At 38.1% G+C, this 21,121-nt stretch overlaps 1 protein-coding gene across 1 annotated transcript in view; it reads right to left on the reverse strand.

The window, feature by feature from the left end:
* Positions 1-2,589: 2,589 nt before the first annotated feature.
* HSF5 (heat shock transcription factor 5) overlaps positions 2,590-21,121 on the reverse strand; it is a gene marked incomplete at both ends in the record, with an annotated part of 50,077 nt that continues 31,545 nt past the window's right edge. Inside the window, one exon of the mRNA XM_081219575.1 lies at positions 2,590-2,660. Within this exon, the coding sequence (XP_081075701.1) occupies positions 2,590-2,660 (71 nt within the window). The remainder of the gene's footprint in view (positions 2,661-21,121) is intronic.

Raw genomic sequence — 21,121 nt, forward strand, 5'->3', positions numbered from 1 at the left:
CTACCCCAGAGCCGTCATGAAGACGCCATCACTATGGTACTGAATCGCCCATCTCACTGACGCCTACTACCTCACTTCACAAGAGGCAGATCCCACTGCAGGATGTGCTCTCACACCTGCACTGACTGAAGTTACTGAAGACCTTGATCCTCTTCCACAAAACGAGGTTTCTACGAACGTGTCCAACAACTGTCCTTATCCTAATGGCACTTTAAGGATTCAATCTCTATTCCAGTGTAAATGAAAAAAACTCAGGAATTTTTTTAAAGTCAGATTCTTTGTAAAACAGAGCACATTTCCTTCTGAACTTTACTATTATGATTAATAGTTATAATGACTGAGGTTTCTATTGATCACCAAACAGTAAAAACAAGCAAGAGAACAAGTCTAGTTGAAACACTTTATTGTTGTGACTGACTGAAATTTATCATGCTTAAGGTGCTGAAATGCTGAGGCACTAGTCAGGAACCTTGGTAGCATGTGTCAGACCCTACTGACTAATTCACACACAGATGTTATTTTATCTTTTGCCACTTTGTCCAAGACAGTAATGATAGCTTTAGCTGAGAGGTAGCAGGCATGTGAGTATAGCAGTAGATCCAGCTCCTTGGTCTGTTGTATTCATATATTAAAAAAAGTTTGGAAAGCTGATAAAGGTATTTCATTAATTAAGCCTTAAAACAATTGAAACCAAATCCAATTCCTGCTTGACACATGTTCCTCAAAAGATATTATCTCTTTCAATATATACAAAGCCAAGAAAGGCATATTTAAGGGAAGGAATGAATATCACCTACATAGTATATCAGCTTTTCAACCTGACAGAGAAAAGACAAAGTTCCTTCATATAGAAACTGGGTCTCCTCTTCACATACTCTGCCAAAATACACAGTCTGACCAAAAGAGGTAGGAGTCTTGATAATCTGTTCCTCTTTTAAACCTTGCTAATAAAGATGAATAAATGTTCATCACATGGACATCGTCTAGTCTAATCAGATGGACCAAACAGGTCACTTTTCAGAACCTATTTTCATATCTAAACTGAGTCACTGCAGACCAATATAGAGTTCATCCTTTTCCAAAAAACTACTCTCTCTGTAATACTTCTGGGGAAGTACATCACTGGGAAGGCACAATGCAATTTAAGAAATGAATTGCTACATCCACCATGGCTTGAATAGTACTTATGTCATATCACTAAGGGCCTTTCCTGTTTCACTAGTTTCATATTCCTTTTGTTTCTGCAGTGCTTATTAGGAAAACTGAGGCAGAATCCAATAAGAAAGTTCTAGTCGATTTAACAGACTAAATCAGAAATTTTCTGATGTCATTGGATTATCAAGTGAGGAATCAACCACAGAAAGTGGACATCCAAGATACCTCTTCTAAAAACATGTCCCATGATCCTACTATTTGAATTTAGGATCCTAAAGAGGAGATAAGATAAAAATGTTATAGCCTATCCCACTGTCCAAACTTCTCTCAGAAGCTTAAACCATGCGTAAACTATTAAAACTATCAGAGGTATAGCTTCTGTTAGGTGACTACTAATCAGCTTCTCCCAAAATTTGCACACAGTATCTTTTATAGATGAGAATTTATACTTACTGAATGTAAAAATCTAAAATAAGAAAACACTGTGTTAAATCTCTTAATGGTTTTGTTCACACATTGTACATTCCCATCTCAAAATAAAAGTATTATATACGCATTCTTTATCCTTCTAACCCTCAATATTAATAAAAATATAAAGCTTTAAAACTTTAAAATCTACCAGTCTATAAATGCAATTATATTCAACAAGCTAAACACTCTTCTTTAGAAGATATATTAAATAAGTGATATATTAACAAAACCTCCTTACCATTTATGATAATGTATCATGAAAATTAAAGAAAGATATGAAAAGAGAAGAACGCTTCCGTAAATATAAAAGAATCAGGGGCTGTTAAGTGTGATGGATGGTCCAAGTCCGGACGCCTTGCTTTTGAAACAGAATGCTGGGTTAGGAAGTAAGAGCATTTCCTGATTAATCACTTAGAAAATTAACTCTTTCCCAGAGTTTCTCCCTGGAATTCCTGACCCATTTAGACCTGTGATCTTGGTTACCTCACATGCCTTTGTTTCTCACACAATTTTCTCTAAAAGGATCACACTGCGACTTGAAACAGATAGACTGAACTCCCCACTGGAGTTGTGCTGACTACTTTTGAGTGTGGCAAGATGACAAATCAGCACATCCACACAGATTATTCTCCAGTACCATAGATGCAGCTGTTTTTAGATGCTTTTTGACTGTAACAGAAGAACAGGAACTCTCATTTGAAAGGGATCTGGGCAGCAAAAAAAAAAAAAAAAAAAAAAAGGCTGCTAGATGTTTGGTAGTTTGTCAAGGTAAACAACCTGAACTGAACAGCTGTAGTAAATACCAAATTCCCAATTCTCAATTAACAAAATTCTCAATTAACAAAACAAAAACACTTTTTTTCCTTAAAGAACTGAAAGAGCCCCAACCAACAGTGTGTCATGTGCAAGGCTAGTCTGCCTCCAGCTACAGCCAGTGCACAATGTCACGTTCGTCATCCATTCTCACTCTTTTAATTCTTCCTCCTGTGGACAGTGCTCCTGCTTGCAGGCCACATCCACCAGCAGATGAAGATCTAGAAAGAAAAAAGATTTGTTTACTCACTCTTAGCTTCTCGAACTGGAGAGTTCGATAGACAAGTCTTTAGACAAGAAGAACAAGTTGCTATGTTTCACCTGTAGAATGGGCTCTAAAATCACATTACCTCATCAGATTCTTAATTTGGGGGGCATTCCCATACCTCTAAAGCACACAGATGCAGCCCAGTTGTTAACCCAAAGAGACTAACAAAGTTTAAAGTTTCTCTCCTTTTAGTAATGTGGATAAGCCTCTTTTCAACTGACTTTTATTATAAGTGAAAAATTAAGGAAAAGTGTCAAAAAGATCAAAGTGAAATAAACACACACAAGTGAAAGTTCATTTCTTCGATGCTATAAAAATAGATAGGTGGGTTTTGGGAATATGAAAAAGTAATGCCTTCAGAAATACAATGTTAAAATAAGTAATCACTACCTTTCCAAAGTTGATTGCCTCCAAAAACTTTCCACTTATTGACTAACACAGCTGATTCTCTTATAAAAATGTCTACCTGAATTGTCTGTTAAAAATAAAGTATACCCTTCAAGGAGGTCAAGAAACAAAGAGTGGTCATTAAGACTGGAAAGAAGTAAAAAAGTGAGCTCTCAGTTCAGGCACTAGGTTCTTTAACATAAAAAGCTAAGACCATGTACAGAAATAGAGTTAAGTGTTGTATGAAAGGAGAGAGAAGGTTAGCACTCCCCTTGACAAGGATGGAGAAGGCCTTCGGGCCTGACAACACACATACGGTTAAGGCACTGCCACCTACTTCATGGCATCTAACCACTGTTTTTAGCAACCTAAGTGTCCATCGACAGATGAATGGATAAAGAAGATGTGGCACATATATACAATGGAATATTACTCAGCCATAAAAAGAAACGAAACTGAGTTATTTGTAATGAGGTGGATGGACCTAGAGTCTGTCATACAGAGTGAAGTAAGTCAGAAAGAGAAAAACAAATACCATATGCTAACACATATATATGGAATCTAAAAAAAAAAAATGGTCATGAAGAACCTAGGGGCAAGACGGGAATAAAGACGCAGACCTACTAGAGAATGGACTTGAGGATACGGGGAGGGGAAGGGTAAGCTGGGACAAAGTGAGAGAGTGGCATGGACATATATACACTACCAAACGTAAAATAGCTAGCTAGTGGGAAGCAGCTGCATAGCACAGACAGATCAGCTCGGTGCTTTGTGACCACCTAGGGGGGTGGGATAGGGAAGGTGGGAGGGAGGGAGACGCAAGAGGGAAGAGATATGGGGATATATGTATAACTGATTCACTTTGTTATAAAGCAGAAACTGACACACCATTGTAAAGCAATTATACTCCAATAAAGATGTTAAAAAAAAAAAGATGTGGCACATATATACAATGGAATATTACTCAGCCATAAAAAGAAACGAAATTGAGTTATTTGTAGTGAGGTGGATGGACCTAGAGTCTGTCATACAGAGTGAAGTAAGTCAGAAAGAGAAAAACAAATACCGTATGCTAACACATATATATGGAATCTAAAAACAAAACAAACAAAAAAATGGTTCTGAAGAACCTAGGGGCAGGACAGGAATAAAGACCCAGATGTAGAGAATGGACATGAGGACACGGGGATGGGGAAGGGTAAGCTGGGACAAAGTGAGAGAGTGGCACTGACATATATACACTACCGAATGTAAAATAGATAGCTAGTGGGAAGCAGCCGCATAGCACAAGGAGATCAGCTCGGTGCTTTGTGACCACCTAGAGGGGTGGGATAGGGAGGGTGGGAGGGGAGGAGATATGGGGATATAGGTATATGCATACCTGATTCACTTTGTTATAAAGCAGAAACTAACACACCATTGTAAAGCAATTATACTCCAATAAAGATGTTAAAAAAAAAAGAAATAGAGTTAAATGGCCTATCTGAATAACATAGTCAGAAATGAAGGAATCCTAATGTGGCTTCCAGATTCAGTCTAATTAGTTTACAATTTCTAGAGCAACATGACCAGGGAGCCTTTTTCAGGTTGATTTTTAGGCTTACAATTTTGTCCTAGTAGCATTTTGGAGTTAAACTAAATTATACAGAATGAGTCCTTTATTTCCTACTAGACATACAGAGACTTTTGTTACTATATTTGTAGAACACAACCTCTGTAGGATTGATCAACAGCCTGGGCAAGACAGCTGATACAATAGAATAATTCTACCACCATCTATGAGTAAATCTAGAGGGCATTTGGAACAGTATCTAATTTTTTTCCAAATTCTGTGAAAGGAAGACCCATCACTAGGAGAAGGCACTAGCTCATCTGGTGAACAACACTACAACCTATCCATAAAGAACAAGCAATTTCAGAATTCCCTGGCAGTCCAGTGGTTAGGGCTCCAAGCTTCCACTGTAGGGGAAAGGGGTCAGTCCCTGGTTGGGGAACTAAGATCCTGCATGCCATGCTGTGAGGCCAAAAAAATTAAAAAAAAAAAATAAAAAAGAACAAGCCATCTATCCAGATAAGCATCTTGTAGAGGGAGAACAGACATCAGTTTATCACTTAAAACTGGCTTCTTGTACATCCACGATCATGGCAGCATTATTTACAATAGCCAAAAAGTGAAAGCAATCCAAGTGTCCATCGATGGGTGAATGGAAAAACAAAATGTGGTAGCTACATACAAGGGAATATTATTTAGCATTAAAAAGGAAGGAAATTCTGACAAATGCTACAACATGAGTGCGCCTTGAAGGTATCACGCTAATTGAAATAAGTTAGTCACAAAAGGATAAATACTGTATGATTCTACTCATATGAGGTAGCTAGGGTTGTCAAATGCATAGAGACAGAAAGTAGAATGATGGTTGCCAGGGGCTGCAGGGAAGGACGGAATGGATGTGGAGTTTCAGTTTGGGAAGATGAGAAACGTTCTGGAGATGGAAGGTGGTGGTGGCAGTCCATAATGTGAATGCGCTTAATGCCACCGAATTGAACACTTAAAAACGGTAAAAAAGGTAAATTTTATGTTATGTACATTGTACCACAAAAATGGCTTCTTTACAGTCTAACGAACAGTGACAATGATTACAGTCATATCTTAATTTATATAACATCCTTTTTTCAAGTAACTAAAATGCATTATTAGAAGGTCATCTAATGAATCCTGAGGAGTGAAGAGGTGACTGAAAGAACCTCTACACTATATGACTAGTAAGCAAAGCCAATGGTTTCTACATCTTGCTGCACATTGGAATCACCTGGGGAGCTTTTAAAAAACACTGAGATCGTGGGCGTCTACCCCCATACAGTCTGATTTAATTGGTATAGAGTACAACCTAGGCATCAGGATTTTTAAAAGCTGACCAAAGGATACAGAATGAGTAATACCTAGTTATGATCCTTCTCTCAACACTTCAACTCCATATCAGAATAAGAAGGAGAGGCCGTATGGTGACAGAAAATACTAAAATAAGAATTTGGAATATGAATAGACCCAACTGCAACCCTACTTTGAAAGCAGAGTAGGAATTCTTGATAATGACAAAGGTAAAGACTATAAAGCAATTACAGATCTCTTATGGGGAGGCAGACTGAAGAACAACAACAACAAATCCTCTTTTTTTCAGTGAACAAATGTCATTTATTTAATTGAGACTTTATTGTATTGATAGGTTCAAATAATGGACAACAGCACATCACAAATAGGCATGTTTAAAGAAACAACAGTCTGTATGGCTCTGTAATAGTCTCAGAATGAGTTACGTAGTGAGTTATGTATGAGCAACAAACCCTCTTAGCCTTAATGATTGGGCTTTAAAACAGCATTTGTTGGTACTTTCCTGGTGGTCCAGTGGTTAAGACTCTGCGCTCCCAATGCAGGGGGCCCGGGTTCAATCCCTGGTCAGGGAGCTGGATCCCACAGGCTGCAACAAAGATCCTGTGTGCCACAACTAAGAACCACTGCAGCCAAATAAATAAATATGTTTTTAAAAAAAGCATTTGGCACACAGCTTCTAATAACAAGCATCTAAACACGATAATTTTATTAAAGTGAGCTTCCTTCATTAACAAAGCTGCCAATCAAGGAATTAAAGTATAGAAACCAAATAAAAATGCAAAAAGACAGAGACTAGCCTGATGTTACTAGAGGTTTATAGGACTTCATTCAGAAGAGAACCATGATCCACCAGAGGGCAGATAGCAGAAGCAAGAAGAACTACAATCCTGCGGCCTGCGGAATGAAAGCCACAACCACAGAAAGACAGACAAAATGAAAAAGCAGAGGGCTATGTACCAGATGAAGGAACGAGAGAAAACCCCAGAAAAACAACTAAATGAAGTGGAGATAGGCAACCTTCCAGAAAAAGAATTCAGAATAACGATAGTGACGATGATCCAGGACCTCGGAAAAAGAATGGAAGCAAAGATCGAGAAGATGCAAGAAATGTTTAACAAAGACCTAGAAGAATTAAATAACAAACAAACAGAGATGAACTATACAATAATTGAAATGAAAAATACACTAGAAGGAATCAATAGCAGAATAACTGATGCAGAAGAATGGATAAGTGACCTGGAAGACAGAATGGTGGAAACCACTGCTGCAGAACAGAATAAAGAAAAAGGAATGAAAAGAAATGAAGACAGCCTAAGAGGCCTCAGGGACAACATTAAACGCACCAACATTCACATTATAGGGGTCCCAGAAGGAGAAGAGAGAGAGAAAGTATTTGAAGAGATTATAGTTGAAAACTTCCCTAACATGGGAAAGGAAATAGCCTCCCAAGTCCAGGAAGTGCAGACAGTCCCAGGCAGGATAAACCCAAGGAGAAACACACCGAGACACACAGTAATCAAACAGACAAAAATTAAAGACAAAGAAAAATTATTAAAAGCAACAAGGGGAAAATGACAAATAACATACAAAGGAATCTCCACAAGGTGAACAGTTGATTTCTCAGCAGAAACTCTGCAAGCCAGAAGGGAGTGGCATGATACATTTAAAGTGATGAAAGGGAAGAACCTACAACCAAGAATACTCTACCCAGCAAGGATCTCATTCAGATTCAACAGAGAAATCAAAAGCTTTACAAACAAGCAAAAGCTAAGAGAATTCAGCACCACCAAACCAGCTCTACAACAAATGCTAAAGGAAATTCTCTAAGTGAGAAACACAAGAGAAGAAAAGAACCTACAAAAACAAACCCATAACAATTAAGAAAATGGTAATGGGAACATACACATCAAGAATTACCTTAAACGTGAATGGATTAAATGCTCCAACCAAAAGACACAGGTTTGCTGAAAGGATACAAAAACAAGACCCAGATATATGCTGTCTACAAGAGACCCACTTCAGACCTAGGGATGCATACAGACTGATAGTGAGGGGATGGAAAAAGATATTCCATGCAAATGGAAATCAAAAGAAAGCTGGAGTAGCAATACTCATATCAGATAAAACAGACTTTAAAATAAATAATGTTTTAAGAGACAAGGAAGGACACTACATAGCGATCAAGGGATCAATCCAAGAAGAAGATATAACAATTATAAATATATATGCACCCAACATAGGAGCACCTCAATACATAAGGCAAATGCTAACAGCTATAAAAGAGGAAATCGACAGTAACACAATAATAGCGAGGGACTTTAACACCTCACTTACAACAATGGACAGATTATCCAGACAGAAAATTAATAAGGAAACACTAGCTTTAAATGACACAATAGACCAGATAGATTTAATTGCTATTTATAGGACATTCCATCCAAAAACAGCAGAGTACACTTTCTTCTCAAGTGCACATGGAACATTCTCCAGGAGAGATCACATCTTGGGTCACAAATCAAGCCTCAGCAAATTTAAGAAAATTGAAATTGTATCAAGCATCTTTTCTGACCACAATGCTATGAGATTAGAAATAAATTACAGGAAAAAAACGTAAAAAACACAAACACATGGAAGCTAAACAATACACTACTAAATAACCAAGAGATCACTGAAGAAATCAAAGAGGAAATCAAAAAATACCTAGAGACAAATGACAATGAAAACACGATGATCCAAAACATATGGGATGTAGCAAAAGCAGTTCTAAGAGGGAAGTTTATAGCAATACAATCCTACCTCAAGAAACAAGAAAATTCTCAAACAATCTAACCTTACACCTAAAGGAACTACAGAAAGAACAAATAAAACCCGAAGTTAGTAGAAGGAAAGAAATCATAAAGATCAGAGCAGAAATAAATGAAATAGAAACAAAGAAAACAATAGCAAAGATCCATAAAACTAAAAGCTAGTTCTTTGAGAAGATAAACAAAATTGATAAACCATTAGCCAGACGCATCAAGAAAAAGAGGGAGAGGACTCCAATCAATAAAATTAGAAATGAAAAAGGAGAAGTTACAACAGACACCGCAGAAATACAAAGTATCCTAAGAGACAAGCAACTCTATGCCAATAAAATGGACAACCTGGAAGAAATGGACAAATTCTTAGAAAGGTAAACCTTCCAAGACTGACCCAGGAAGAAATAGAAAATGTTAACAGACCAATTGCAAGCACCGAAATTGAGACTCTGATTAAAAATCTTCCAACAAACAATAGTCCAGGACCAGACGGCTTCACAGGTGAATTCTTCCAAACATTTAGAGAAGAGCTAACAACCATCCTCCTCAAACTCTTCCAAAACATTGCAGAGGAAGGAACACTCCCAAACTCATTCTATGAGGCCACCATCACGCTGATACCAAAACCAGGCAAAGATACTACGAAAAAAGAAAATTACAGACCAATATCACTGATGAATATAGATGCAAAATCCTCCACAAAATACTAGCAAACAGAATCCAACAACACATTAATAAGATCATACACCATGATCAAATGGGATGTAAGGATTCTACAATATATGCAAATCAATCAATGTGATACACCGTATTAGCAAATTGAAGGATAAAAACCATATGATCATCTCAATAGATGCAGAAAGAGCTTTTGACAAAATTCAACACCCATTTACGATAACAACTCTCCAGAAAGTAGGCATAGAGGGAACCTCCCTCAACATAATTGAGGCCATAAACGAGAAACCCACAGCAAACATCATTCTCAATGATGAAAAACTGAAAGCATTTCCTCTAAGATCAGGAACAAGACAAGGATGTCCACTCTTGCCACTATTATTCAACACAGTTTTGGAAGTCTTAGCCACGGCAATCAGAGAAGAAAAAGAAATAAAAGGAATACAAATTGGAAAAGAAGAAGTAAAACTGTCACTGTTTGCAGATGACATGATACTATACACAGAAAATCCTAAAGATGCTACCAGAAAACTACTAGAGCTTATCAATGAATTTGGTAAAGTTGCAAGATACAAAATTAATGCACAGAAATCTCTTGCATTCCTATACACTAACAATGAAAGATCAGGAAAAGAAACTAAGGAAACAATACCATTCACCATTGCAACACAAAGAATAAAATACCTAGGAATAAACCTACCTAAGGAGACAAAAGACCTGTACTCAGAAAACAGTAAGACACTGATAAAAGAAATCAAAGATGACACAAACGGATGGAGAGATATACCATGTTCTTGGATTGGAAGAATCAATATTGTGAAAATGACTCTACTACCCAAAGCAATCTACAGATTCAATGCAATCCCTATCAAACTACCAATGGCATTTTTCACAGAACTAGAACAAAAAATTTCACAATTTGTATGGAGACACAAAAGACCCCAAATAACCAAAGCAACCTTGAGGGAAAAACACGGAGCTGAAGCAATCAGACTCCCTGACTTCAGACTACACTACAAAGCTACAGTAATCAAGACAATATGGTACTGGCACTAAAACAGAAATATAGATCAATGGAACAGGATGGAAAGCCCAGAGATAAACCCACACACCTATGGTCAACTAATCTATGACAAAGGAGTCAAGGATAAAAAATGGAGAAAGGACAGTCTCTTCAATAACTGGTGCTGGGAAAACTGGATGGCTACATGTAAAAGAATGAAATTAGGGCTTCCCTGGTGGCGCAGTGGTTGAGAGTCCGCCTGCCGATGCAGGGGACACGGGTTCGTGCCCCGGTCTGGGAAGATCCCACATGCCGTGGAGCGGCTGGGCCCGTGAGCCATGGCCGCGGAGCCTGCGCGTCCGGAGCCTGTGCTCCGCAACAGGAGAGGCCACAACAGTGAGAGGCCCGCGTACTGCAAAAAAAAAAAAAAAAAAAAAAAAAAAAAAAGAATGAAATTAGAACATTCCCTAACACCATACACAAAAATAAACTCAAAATGGATTAAAGACCTAGAGGTAAGACCGGACACTATAAAACTCTTAGAGGAAAACATAGGAAGAACACTCTCTGACATAAATCACAGCAAGATCTTTTTTTGATCCACCTCCTAGAGTAATGGAAATAAAAACAAAAATAAACAAATGGGACCTAATGAAACTTAAAAACTTTTGCACAGCAAAGGAAACTATAAACAAAACAGAAAGACAAGTCTCAGAATGGGAGAAAATATTTGCAAATGAAGCAACGGACAAAGGATTAATCGCCAGAATATATAAACAGCTCATGCAGCTCAATATCAAAAAAACAAACAACCTGATCAGAAAATGGGCAGAAGACCTAAATAGACATTTCTCCAAAGAAGACATACAGATGGCCAAGAAGCACATGAAAAGCTGCTCAACATCACTAATTATTAGAGAAATGCAAATCAAAACTACAGTGAGGTATCACCTCACAGCAGTTAGAATGGGCATCATCAGAAAATCCACCAACAACAAATGTTGGAGAGGGTGTGGAGAAAAGGGAACCCTCTTGCACGGTTGGTGGCAATGTAAACTGATACAGCCACTGTGGAGAACAGTGTGGTGGTTCCTTAAAAAACTAAAAATAGAATTACCACATGACCCAGCAATCCCACTACTGGGCATATACCCAGAGAAAACCATAATTCAAAAAGACACATGTACCCCAATGTTCACTGCAGCACTATTTACAATAGCCAGGTCATGAAAGCAACCTAAATGTCCATTGACCGACAAATGGATAAAGCAGAGGTGGTACATATACACAATGGAATATTACTCAGCCATAAAAAGGAACGAAACTGGGTCATTTGTAGAGACGTGGATGGATCTAGAGATGTCATACAGAGTGAAGTAAGTCAGAAAGAGAAAAACAAATATTGTATATTAACGCATATATGTGGAGTCTAGAAAAATGGTACAGATGAACCGGTTTGCTAGTCAGAAACAGAGACACAGATGTAGATAACAAACGTATGGACACCAAGGGGGGAAAGTCGGGGGGTGGGGAAGAATTGGGAGATTGGGATTGACATATATACACTAATATGTATAAAATAGATAGCTAATAAGAACCTGCTGTATAGCACAGGGAACTCCACTTTGCTGTACAGTAGAAACTAACACAACATTGTAAAACAACTACACCCCAATAAAAAAATAAAATAAAATACATAGAGAGAGAGAAAAAAAAAAGAAGAGAAACTTGTATATTCCTCAGAGAAGAGAAGTGTTTGAGAATCACAGTGGCTGAGTTGATTTGAGAGCTGAAAAGCCTCCAGGGACAGGAGCATTGCATCTACTCATTTGGGATTTTTTTTTTTTTTTTTTTGGCCGCACCACGCAGCTTGTGAGATTTTAGTTCCCTGTCCAGGGATCGAACCCAGGCCCTTGGCAATGAGAGCACGGAGACCTAAGCACTGGATGGCCAGGAAATTCCCTGGGAATGTTAACTCCTACTACGAGCACTCTCTAGGATTTGGAGGCTATTACCTTAATGAAATCTCATCCATAATCCAATAGCTACAAAATGAGAAGTCCTTTCTTCAGGAATGGACTGAACTTTGCTCTTAAACATTCAGTTTCCCTTAACTATAAAGTAACCCATTAGAACATAAGAGAGTGTAGCTTGCACAATAAGACTGATATCTGGGTGTTATTAGGGTGATTAATATCTGGCTGATATTACCCTATCTTGGTTTAGGGTAATATCATTGTAGAAATTGGAGGAGCAGTATTGAGTCTAATTTTCTGCACCTCTTGATGTTTTTTTATCCAAAAGGTATTTTCTTAAGTCAACACGTGTTCAAAAGGCCTACACACAGCATGGCAGTGACTGTGATTAACAACCTCCCTCTAACAAAACGCACATCTATTGAAATCAGTACAATCTGGATACCTAACCAACTTGAAGTCTCCTACTTGAAAAAAATTCAGAGAAAGCTTAAAGTGTAAGAAGATGCCCTAGGGAAGACAAATTTTCAAAATAATTCAGTTACAGAAGGGCACTGATAAGTTCTGGGATACAGGAAATCCCTGTTCAATGGGATACTGAGCAACATAATGACATTCCAACAGTTAATGGTGGGATCATAGTACTTCAGAATTTGGGGCCAAAGGAGTCTTTAGAGGTGATTTCAAGAAATTCTCTTATTTTTACCATAAATAATGTGAGAGTTGGAACTTTACTGAGGGGAGGTACTCCTAATGATAGCGACAGTTGAAATTTAAGGGATACTTTAGAAATTTTACATTTAGTTCCTACCTTTAATACTTTAAACTTGGATTTAGTATACATCAAAATAAAAAATACTTAGTCATCTACAAGAACTAAACTGAATACTAGTTCATTTTGAGTCCTCCCGCAAGTATCTACTGACTCTTTTTTTTTTTTTTCTTTTGTGCTGAAACCCGGGAACAAACCAGGGACCCCCCCTCCTGACTCTTAATGGCTTCTCTGGCCATCAATGATCAGGACTGTGAAAACTTAGAAGCTAAGAATGAGGACTTTCTAATACAGGGTGTAACAGACTGCATATTTATATCTCCTCAAAATTCATGTATTAAAACCTAACCCCCAATGTGGTGGTGTTAGACAGTGGGACTCTGGGGAGGTGATTAGGTCCTGAGGGTGGAGCTCTTGAGGATGAAATCAGTGTCCTCATAATAGAGACCCCAGAGAGCTCCTCTCTCCCTCCTGCCATGTGAGGACACAGCAAGAAGACGGCCGTCTGTGAGCCAGGAAACTGGCTCTCACCAGACGTTGAATCTGTTGGCACCTTGATCCTGTATTTCCCAGCCTCCAGAACTGTGAGAAAAAATTCTGTTATTTATAAGCCACCTAGTCTATGGTATTTTTGTCATAGCAGCAGAATGAAGTAAGACACAAAGTAGGCAAACTTTTTCTGTAAGGAGCCAGATGGCAAATACTTTAGGCTTTATGGGCCACGTGGCCTCTATTGCAACCACTCAACTCTGCTGATGCAGTATGAAACCACAGATAATATGTAAATGTATGGTACGGTTGTGTGTCCCAATTCAACTTTATTTATGGACACTGAAACGTGCATCATTTTCATGTGTCATGAAATATTCTTCTTTTGATCCCCCCCTTCAACCATTGAAAATGTAAAAAAATTTACTTAGCTTAGCTCCATGCTTAGCTTGCAGGCCATATAAAAACAACCAGTGAGTTAGATTTGGCCCATAGTCCACAGTTTACCAACTCCTGCTCTAACAGCACACACCACAGCTTTAACCAAGAGAAATTCAACCAAAATAGGAGAATATTTCATCAAATCGAATATTATTATACAGTTGTCCAAAAAATTATCCTTTCTCCAAAGAAGATCTACAAATGTCCAACAAGCACATGAAAAGATGCTTAACATCATTAGTCATGAGGGAAATGCAATTAAACCCACCAGAAGATAGATACCACTTCACACCTACTTAGCATATGACTATAGTGATAATAAAAAGAGGAAAATAACAAGTGCTAGGGAGGATGTGGAGAAATGGGGACTCTTGTACATTGCTGGCGGGAATGTAAAACGGTTCAGCCATTATGGAAAATAGCTTGGCAGTTCCTCAATAGTTAAACATAGAATTACCAAATGATCCAGCAATTCCACTTCTAGGTATATCCCCGAAAGAACTGATATCAGATACTCAAATACATGTACAATGTTTACAGCAGCACTATTCACAATAGCCAAAATGCAGAAACAGCCCAAATGCCCATCAGCAGATGAGTGGATAAAAAATTGTCATATATACATACAACATAATACTATTTAGCCATAAGAAGGAATGAAGTTCTGACCTACTTGTTACCTTGTGGATGAACTTTGAAAACATCATGCCAAGTGAAATAAACCAGACACAAAAAGGTCACACATTGTATGATTTCATTTATACAAAATATCCAGCATAGGTAAATCCATAGAGACGGAGCACCGACTGGTGGTGGCCAAGGGCTTGGGGGAGGACGAACGAAGAGCAACTGCTTAATGAATATGGGGTTTTCTTTGGGAGTGATGCAAATATTCTGGAACTAGACAGAGGCTGCATGAACACTGTGACTGTCCTAAGTCCCGTGGAACTTTTCACTTTAAAGTGGTCAATTTTCTGTGATGTGAATTTCCCCTAAAAATGTATACTTTCCAATCAGTTTGAAACGATGGGACAAAAAGAAGGGGAAAGCAGAAAATGGCCATAAAAATAAAACTCATAACCAAATATATCTCAGTTTTCAATGTCAGAGCATAGTAATGAGATATAGGATGGTTATCTTTAGTAAGACATACGCAAATTCTTAGTTCCAGCAGAATAGAACTGCACAGGACACTACTTTTGTATCCCTAGTGTACCTAGCACTGTACCAACCCCAGAGTAGTTGTTAATAAGCACTCATTGAAAGCAACCTATGGGTTGAATTTGACTCCCCAGATGTTCAAAACTTATCTTTTGTTGGCTAATTAAAGATTGTTCATTGAGACAGAAAGTAAAATAGGTTTTCCAGGGTCTGGGGGGAGGAGACGAATAGGAATTGTTTAGTGGGTATAGAGTTTCAGTTTTGCAAGATGAAAAGAGTTCTGGAGATGGATGGTGGTGATGGTAGCCGGACAATGTGAATGTACTTAATGCCACTGAACTATACACTTAAAATGGTTAAGATGGTAAACTTGATGTTATGTGTATTTTACCACAATTTTTTTTAAGGTTGCTTTTTTCCAAGGATCTTTTTTTAAAAGTATATTAGTAAGATAACAGTGTATAAACGTTGAGTGCCACAGGTAATACTCCAGGTGCTGGAGATACAGCAATGGACAAAAACAAAATCCTTGCCCTCATGGAACTAGCCTTCTAGAGGGGGAGAAAAATAATAAATATAAAACGTGAAGTAGTGATGAACATTATAGAAGAAAACCAAGGAAAAAGAATAGGGACTGAAGGAGGGCAGGACATGGAGAATAGGGTGTTATTACAGACAGCAGGATCAGGAAGGTTCCTATAATGAGCTGGCATTTGAGTAGAGAACTGAATGAAATGAAGGAGCAAGCCACGTGAATACCTGGGTGAAGAACATTTCAGGCAGAGGGAACAGCAAGTGTGAGGGCAGGACCATGCTTGGTGCGTTCAGACAATAGTGAAGGGGCTGCTATGGCTGGAATAGATGAGAGAGATAGAAGGTGGTAGGAGGTAAAGTCAGAGCAGTTACCAGGAGCGAAATCATAGTAAGGATTTTTAGATTTTATTCTAAATGTGATGGAAAACCACTGGAAAAATTTAAACAGGGAAATAAATTTCAAGCATCACTCTGATTGCTGTGTGGAGAAAAAACTGTAGGGGCACACAGTGGAAGCAGAAAGGTCTAGGCAAGAGATGTAGTGGCTTGGACCATGGTGATAGCATGTAAAGGTGATAAGAAATAGTCAGATTCTGGATCTACACTGAGATATAGAGCTGACAGAATTTGCTGATGGGTTGGATGTGGGATGTGAGAGAAGAGAGTCAAGGAAGATTCCAAGACTTCTGGTTGACTAGAGGTTACCAGAAGTATTATTTCCTGAAATAAGTAAAACTGGGGAAAGGGTGGCATTATAATGCATTTGGGACACTACTGGACATCCAAGCAAAGAAGTGGCAAGGGGAAAAAGGTATGCACATCTGGAGTTCAGAGAAGAGAGAGGCTTAGATATAAATTTAGGCGTCATCACCATTTAGACAATAAAAGCAATGAGACTTGTTGATATAACCTAGGAAATGAATAGAGAAGGAAAGGGGTCCAAAAATTGCCCTCTGGGACTCATCAATATTTAGAAGTCAGGGAAGATAAAGAAGATTCAGTAAAAGAAACTACGGAGTGGCCAGTGAGGCTGAAGGAAAACCAGGAAAGGGTGATGTTTCAGAAGCCAAGTGAAGAAAGTATTTCAGGAAGGTTGAGGTAGTCTGTTCAAATGCTGCTGAGGTACAGTCAAGTGGGACTGAGAATGGACCACAGGATTTGGCAACATGGCAGTAATTGGAAACCTTGACAAGAGCAGTAATTGGAAACCTTGACATGAACAGTTTCAGCTGAGTAGCCGGAATGAAAACCTGATTGGAAAACCTGGTTGAGATAAGGATAGGCTTTCAAAGCGCTTTTCTCTAAGGGGAAGAGAAAAAAGGAGGCGTAGCTGGATGAAAATATGAATGAAGGGAAGGTGAGAGGAATTTCTTTTAACATAGAACCTATGATGGCATGTTTGTATGCTGGTGGGAATTATCTAACATAAAAGGTAAGATGTAATTATTGAAGAGTAAGGGGGGATAACTGTTCAGGGCTAAGTCTGTGAGTACACAAAAGGGGACTGTGTACACATATGGGAGGACTGGCTTTCTTCCATTATAATAGGAAGAAAGGCAGAGGGTAGAGTTACACAAGTGGTAGACTGATAAATTTGTTGGTGGAAAGATAGGAAAGTTCTCTTCTAGCTGCTTCTATTTTCTCAGTAAGAAACAAGGTCATAGCTGAGAATGAAAAGAGAGGAGTTGTGTTGGAAGTTGGAGCAGAGAGAAGATATGATAAAGTGGCTTTGGAAAATGGGGAGTGTACTGACTAGGGAAATATTACAGAACTGCGGGCAACACTAAGAGCCCACATGAATTTGAAGTGAGACCAGTCATTTGAAAAGCATTTGACAGTAATAAACATAAAATTGTAAGTATTATGAAAATAATAATTTTGCTAAAATTCTGTTGCTACCGTGTACTTACTATGTGCCAGGCACCATACTAAGCCAGTTACATGTTTTATATAAACATGTTTTATTATTATCTTCATTTTACAGATGAAGAAACTGAGGCTCAGTGAAGTTAAGTAAATAGCAGAATCCAGATTTTAATTTAGTTTTTTCTAATACCAGAAGCTTTCTTCCTATTGACTGTGCTGTACAGCCTCTAATAGATAGTATATAAATTTTATACTGACTTTGGTTAAAATCTTTTTTTTTTAAAGAAGATGTTGGGGGTAGGAGTTTTTTATTAATTAATTAATTCATTTTTGCTGTGTTGGGTCTTCGTTTCTGCGCGAGGACTTTCTCTAGTTGTGGCAAGCGGGGGACGCTCTTCATCGCGGTGTGCGGGCCTCTCACTATCGCGGCCTCTCTTGTTGCGGAGCACAGGCTCCAGACGCGCAGGCTCAGTAGTTGTGGCTCACGGGCCTAGTTGCTCCGCGGCATGTGGGATCTTCCCAGACCAGGGCTCGAACCCGTGTCCCCTGCATTAGCAGACAGATTCTCAACCACTGCGCCACCAGGGAAGTCCCTGGTTAAAATCTTTTAATGCCACAGGACTTTATACGTAGCCATGTTTTCATAGATCAACTGTTTGTTAGGCTAAGTTCTATCAAGGAAGAATAATTTGCAACTTCATAAGTTGTATTTCTCCTTACACTTTCATTAAAAAAGCTAACTTTTTAGCAAACAGGTTCTAGTTTAAGCATAAGTTATTTGCTCCCTGCCCCTAATAAAATGAAAATGTGATTCGATGTCATAATAATGCCAACATTTCACAACTCCTCTCTTTCACAGCAGGAAGCCAAGGTCAATTAAGACTCACCTGCCAACACCACTGACCAAAGGATAAGGTTTAATTAGAAAAAAAAAAAAAAAGGAAAAGTTTAAAAAGATAATTAATGTGTTAACTACTTTATCAGTTACACTTAAAACCATAAGAGAGGAAATTATTTTAACAGCAGGCACCACAGTTCCTCTTGGGGAGGTAACTGTCTGTTGAGGAATATATCTTGACAGGTTGTTTCGGTTGGGCAAGATAAGGTCTCAAGGCCTCATTAGGAAACAGAAGAGATTCCTAACCTTCCCTGCCTAAGACACAAAATTCAGGGCCTGATTAAAGAACATGAAAGAAAAAAAAAAATCAGATATCAGAGAAGAGAAGGTATGGTGCTAGTACAAGGAAAGAGGACAACATGACAGGAGGCCACATTGACTACCGACAAGGAAAGGTGAGAAAGCGGTAAACTGACTGAAGGCCCTTTAAAAAGAACAATGGCTACCATTCCATTTTTAATTCTTTGCAATATTTTAAATGCAAACACTTTCTACCTCACCAAATCTTCAGAAAAGTGTGCTACACATACAACTACCTTATGTAAATGCTCAGGGGAGGGGAGAAATCAAAGTAAGGGGGCTGAGCTCTGCATCTGGTCTGGCAAGGAGCAGACAGAACACCTACAGGAGGTGAGAAATGGATGAATCTAGAATAAAGCAAAGGCAGAAACTCAAAAACAAAAGCCACTGTAAGCCCTAGAAACTCTCAGAAATCTTAGAAAAGCATTTTTGGGGTGGGATAAGGTTAGCTTGAGTCAATCATATCTAAATCTCAAAAGTCAGGTTAATATCTGGGATATAAAATTTTTTTCAAAACATTAAATTGCTCATTCCTATTATTTTGAGGCTTTTATATTCATATTATAGAAACTCTTTACAGTATTTAAACTATTTAAAAATTTTTTCAATTTAAAAAATCTAGACAAATACAAAAAGGGAGATTTCCCCATAATCCCACCATTGTGTACACTCATACACAAATTAAGAAGTAAAAAAAATACCTCTCTACACCTCCAATTCTACTTTCCCAGAGGTGACCACTGTTATATGTATCAGTTTTATTTACTTCCAGACTTTTTTCTATAATTTTACAGTATATATATATTTTTTGTTCTAGAAAGGGGGTCGTACTAGACACAGTATGCTGCAACTTGCTTCATTCACTTAACATATTATGAACACTTTCTATCTTTCCAAGTAACAACATATCAAGCTACTTTATTTTGTTAAATGGTTGCACAGTGTTTCATTACATGAATTTATCATAGTTTGTCTAATACTCCACTGTCAGGCATTTATGCTCTTTTCCAAATGTTTGCTATTATAAATAACACACTACACTGAACTCTGTAGGAGAGATTCCTGGGAATGGGATTCCTGAGTCAAAGCATATAAGCATTTTAGTTATTTACAGATCATGCCAAATTGCCCTCCAAATGGCTCTACAAATTTACATTCCAATTACAGCGTATAGGAGGTTCCTTTTCCCCTACGCCTTTATCAACCTGGATATTATCAATAATTTAAGTTTTGTCAGATTGGCAAAAAAAATTTTTTTTGGTTGATTTCTAACTTGCATTTCTCTGATTACTGATTTATCTGAGTGGTTCAACATCTTTCTGTACACTTATTGGTCATGTGTATTTCTTCAATTGCACTACACATTAATATTATTTTATTTCTTTTTATTGGATTGCTTTATTTCTTAATGATTTGTAGAAGCTTGTATGTATTATGAATACAATGCTTTATATTTTGTGTTGTAAATATTTTCTCTTAGTCCATGTAACAGAGACTGCTAGTTGTCTCCTAATATTTATTCTTCTTTTAAATCATGGTATTGTTTACACAGGCAAATGGACACAGCTACAGACCACATTTCCAAGCTCCCCTGCAGCCTGTTCGTGTGACTAAGTTCTAGGCAAACTGATGTGAGCATAAGCAGTGATTATGCTCATAAAAGGAAGGGATATTTATAGCACCCTGCTGGCTGACATGAGGATAGAGTGGGGGGCCATCTTTCACCATGTACCACCCGAAGGGCTAGCAGAGAAAAGCAAAGCTGCCACATTAGCTCTGGACTGTTATCATGAGGAAAAAATAAACTTCTAAATTGTTTAAGACACTGTTTTTTTTGTTTCGTTTTTTACAGTAGCCTAACTTATATGTGGACTAATATGGAATTTGGAATCTATAAGTGAGGTGCTTCTGTAATTCAAATTAAAATATGTGGTACTACTGGCTTAGCAGTCAGACAGCAGGTGGTTAAGACACATCAGGCTACAATGTTGGCGATCTTTGAAATCTATGTCAAAACATTTGGTAAAATCATTGCCTGTGATACCCCGGAAAGCAGACCACATGCCAAGCGAGCATGTAACCATACGGGGAAAGGCTGGCAAAATTCACACTGTGTTGGCTGTTTTCTTGACACATTCAGCAAAGCCCTAAAATAAGAGATAAACTCAGGCTAGAGGTAGCCAGTGTTCAAGCAGAGACGGAAGGGAATATTCCTGTGTGGTTG

Source organism: Mesoplodon bidens (genome assembly GCF_964165515.1).
Source record: "Mesoplodon bidens genome assembly, chromosome: 19".
Classification (NCBI taxonomy): Eukaryota; Metazoa; Chordata; class Mammalia; order Artiodactyla; family Ziphiidae; genus Mesoplodon; species Mesoplodon bidens.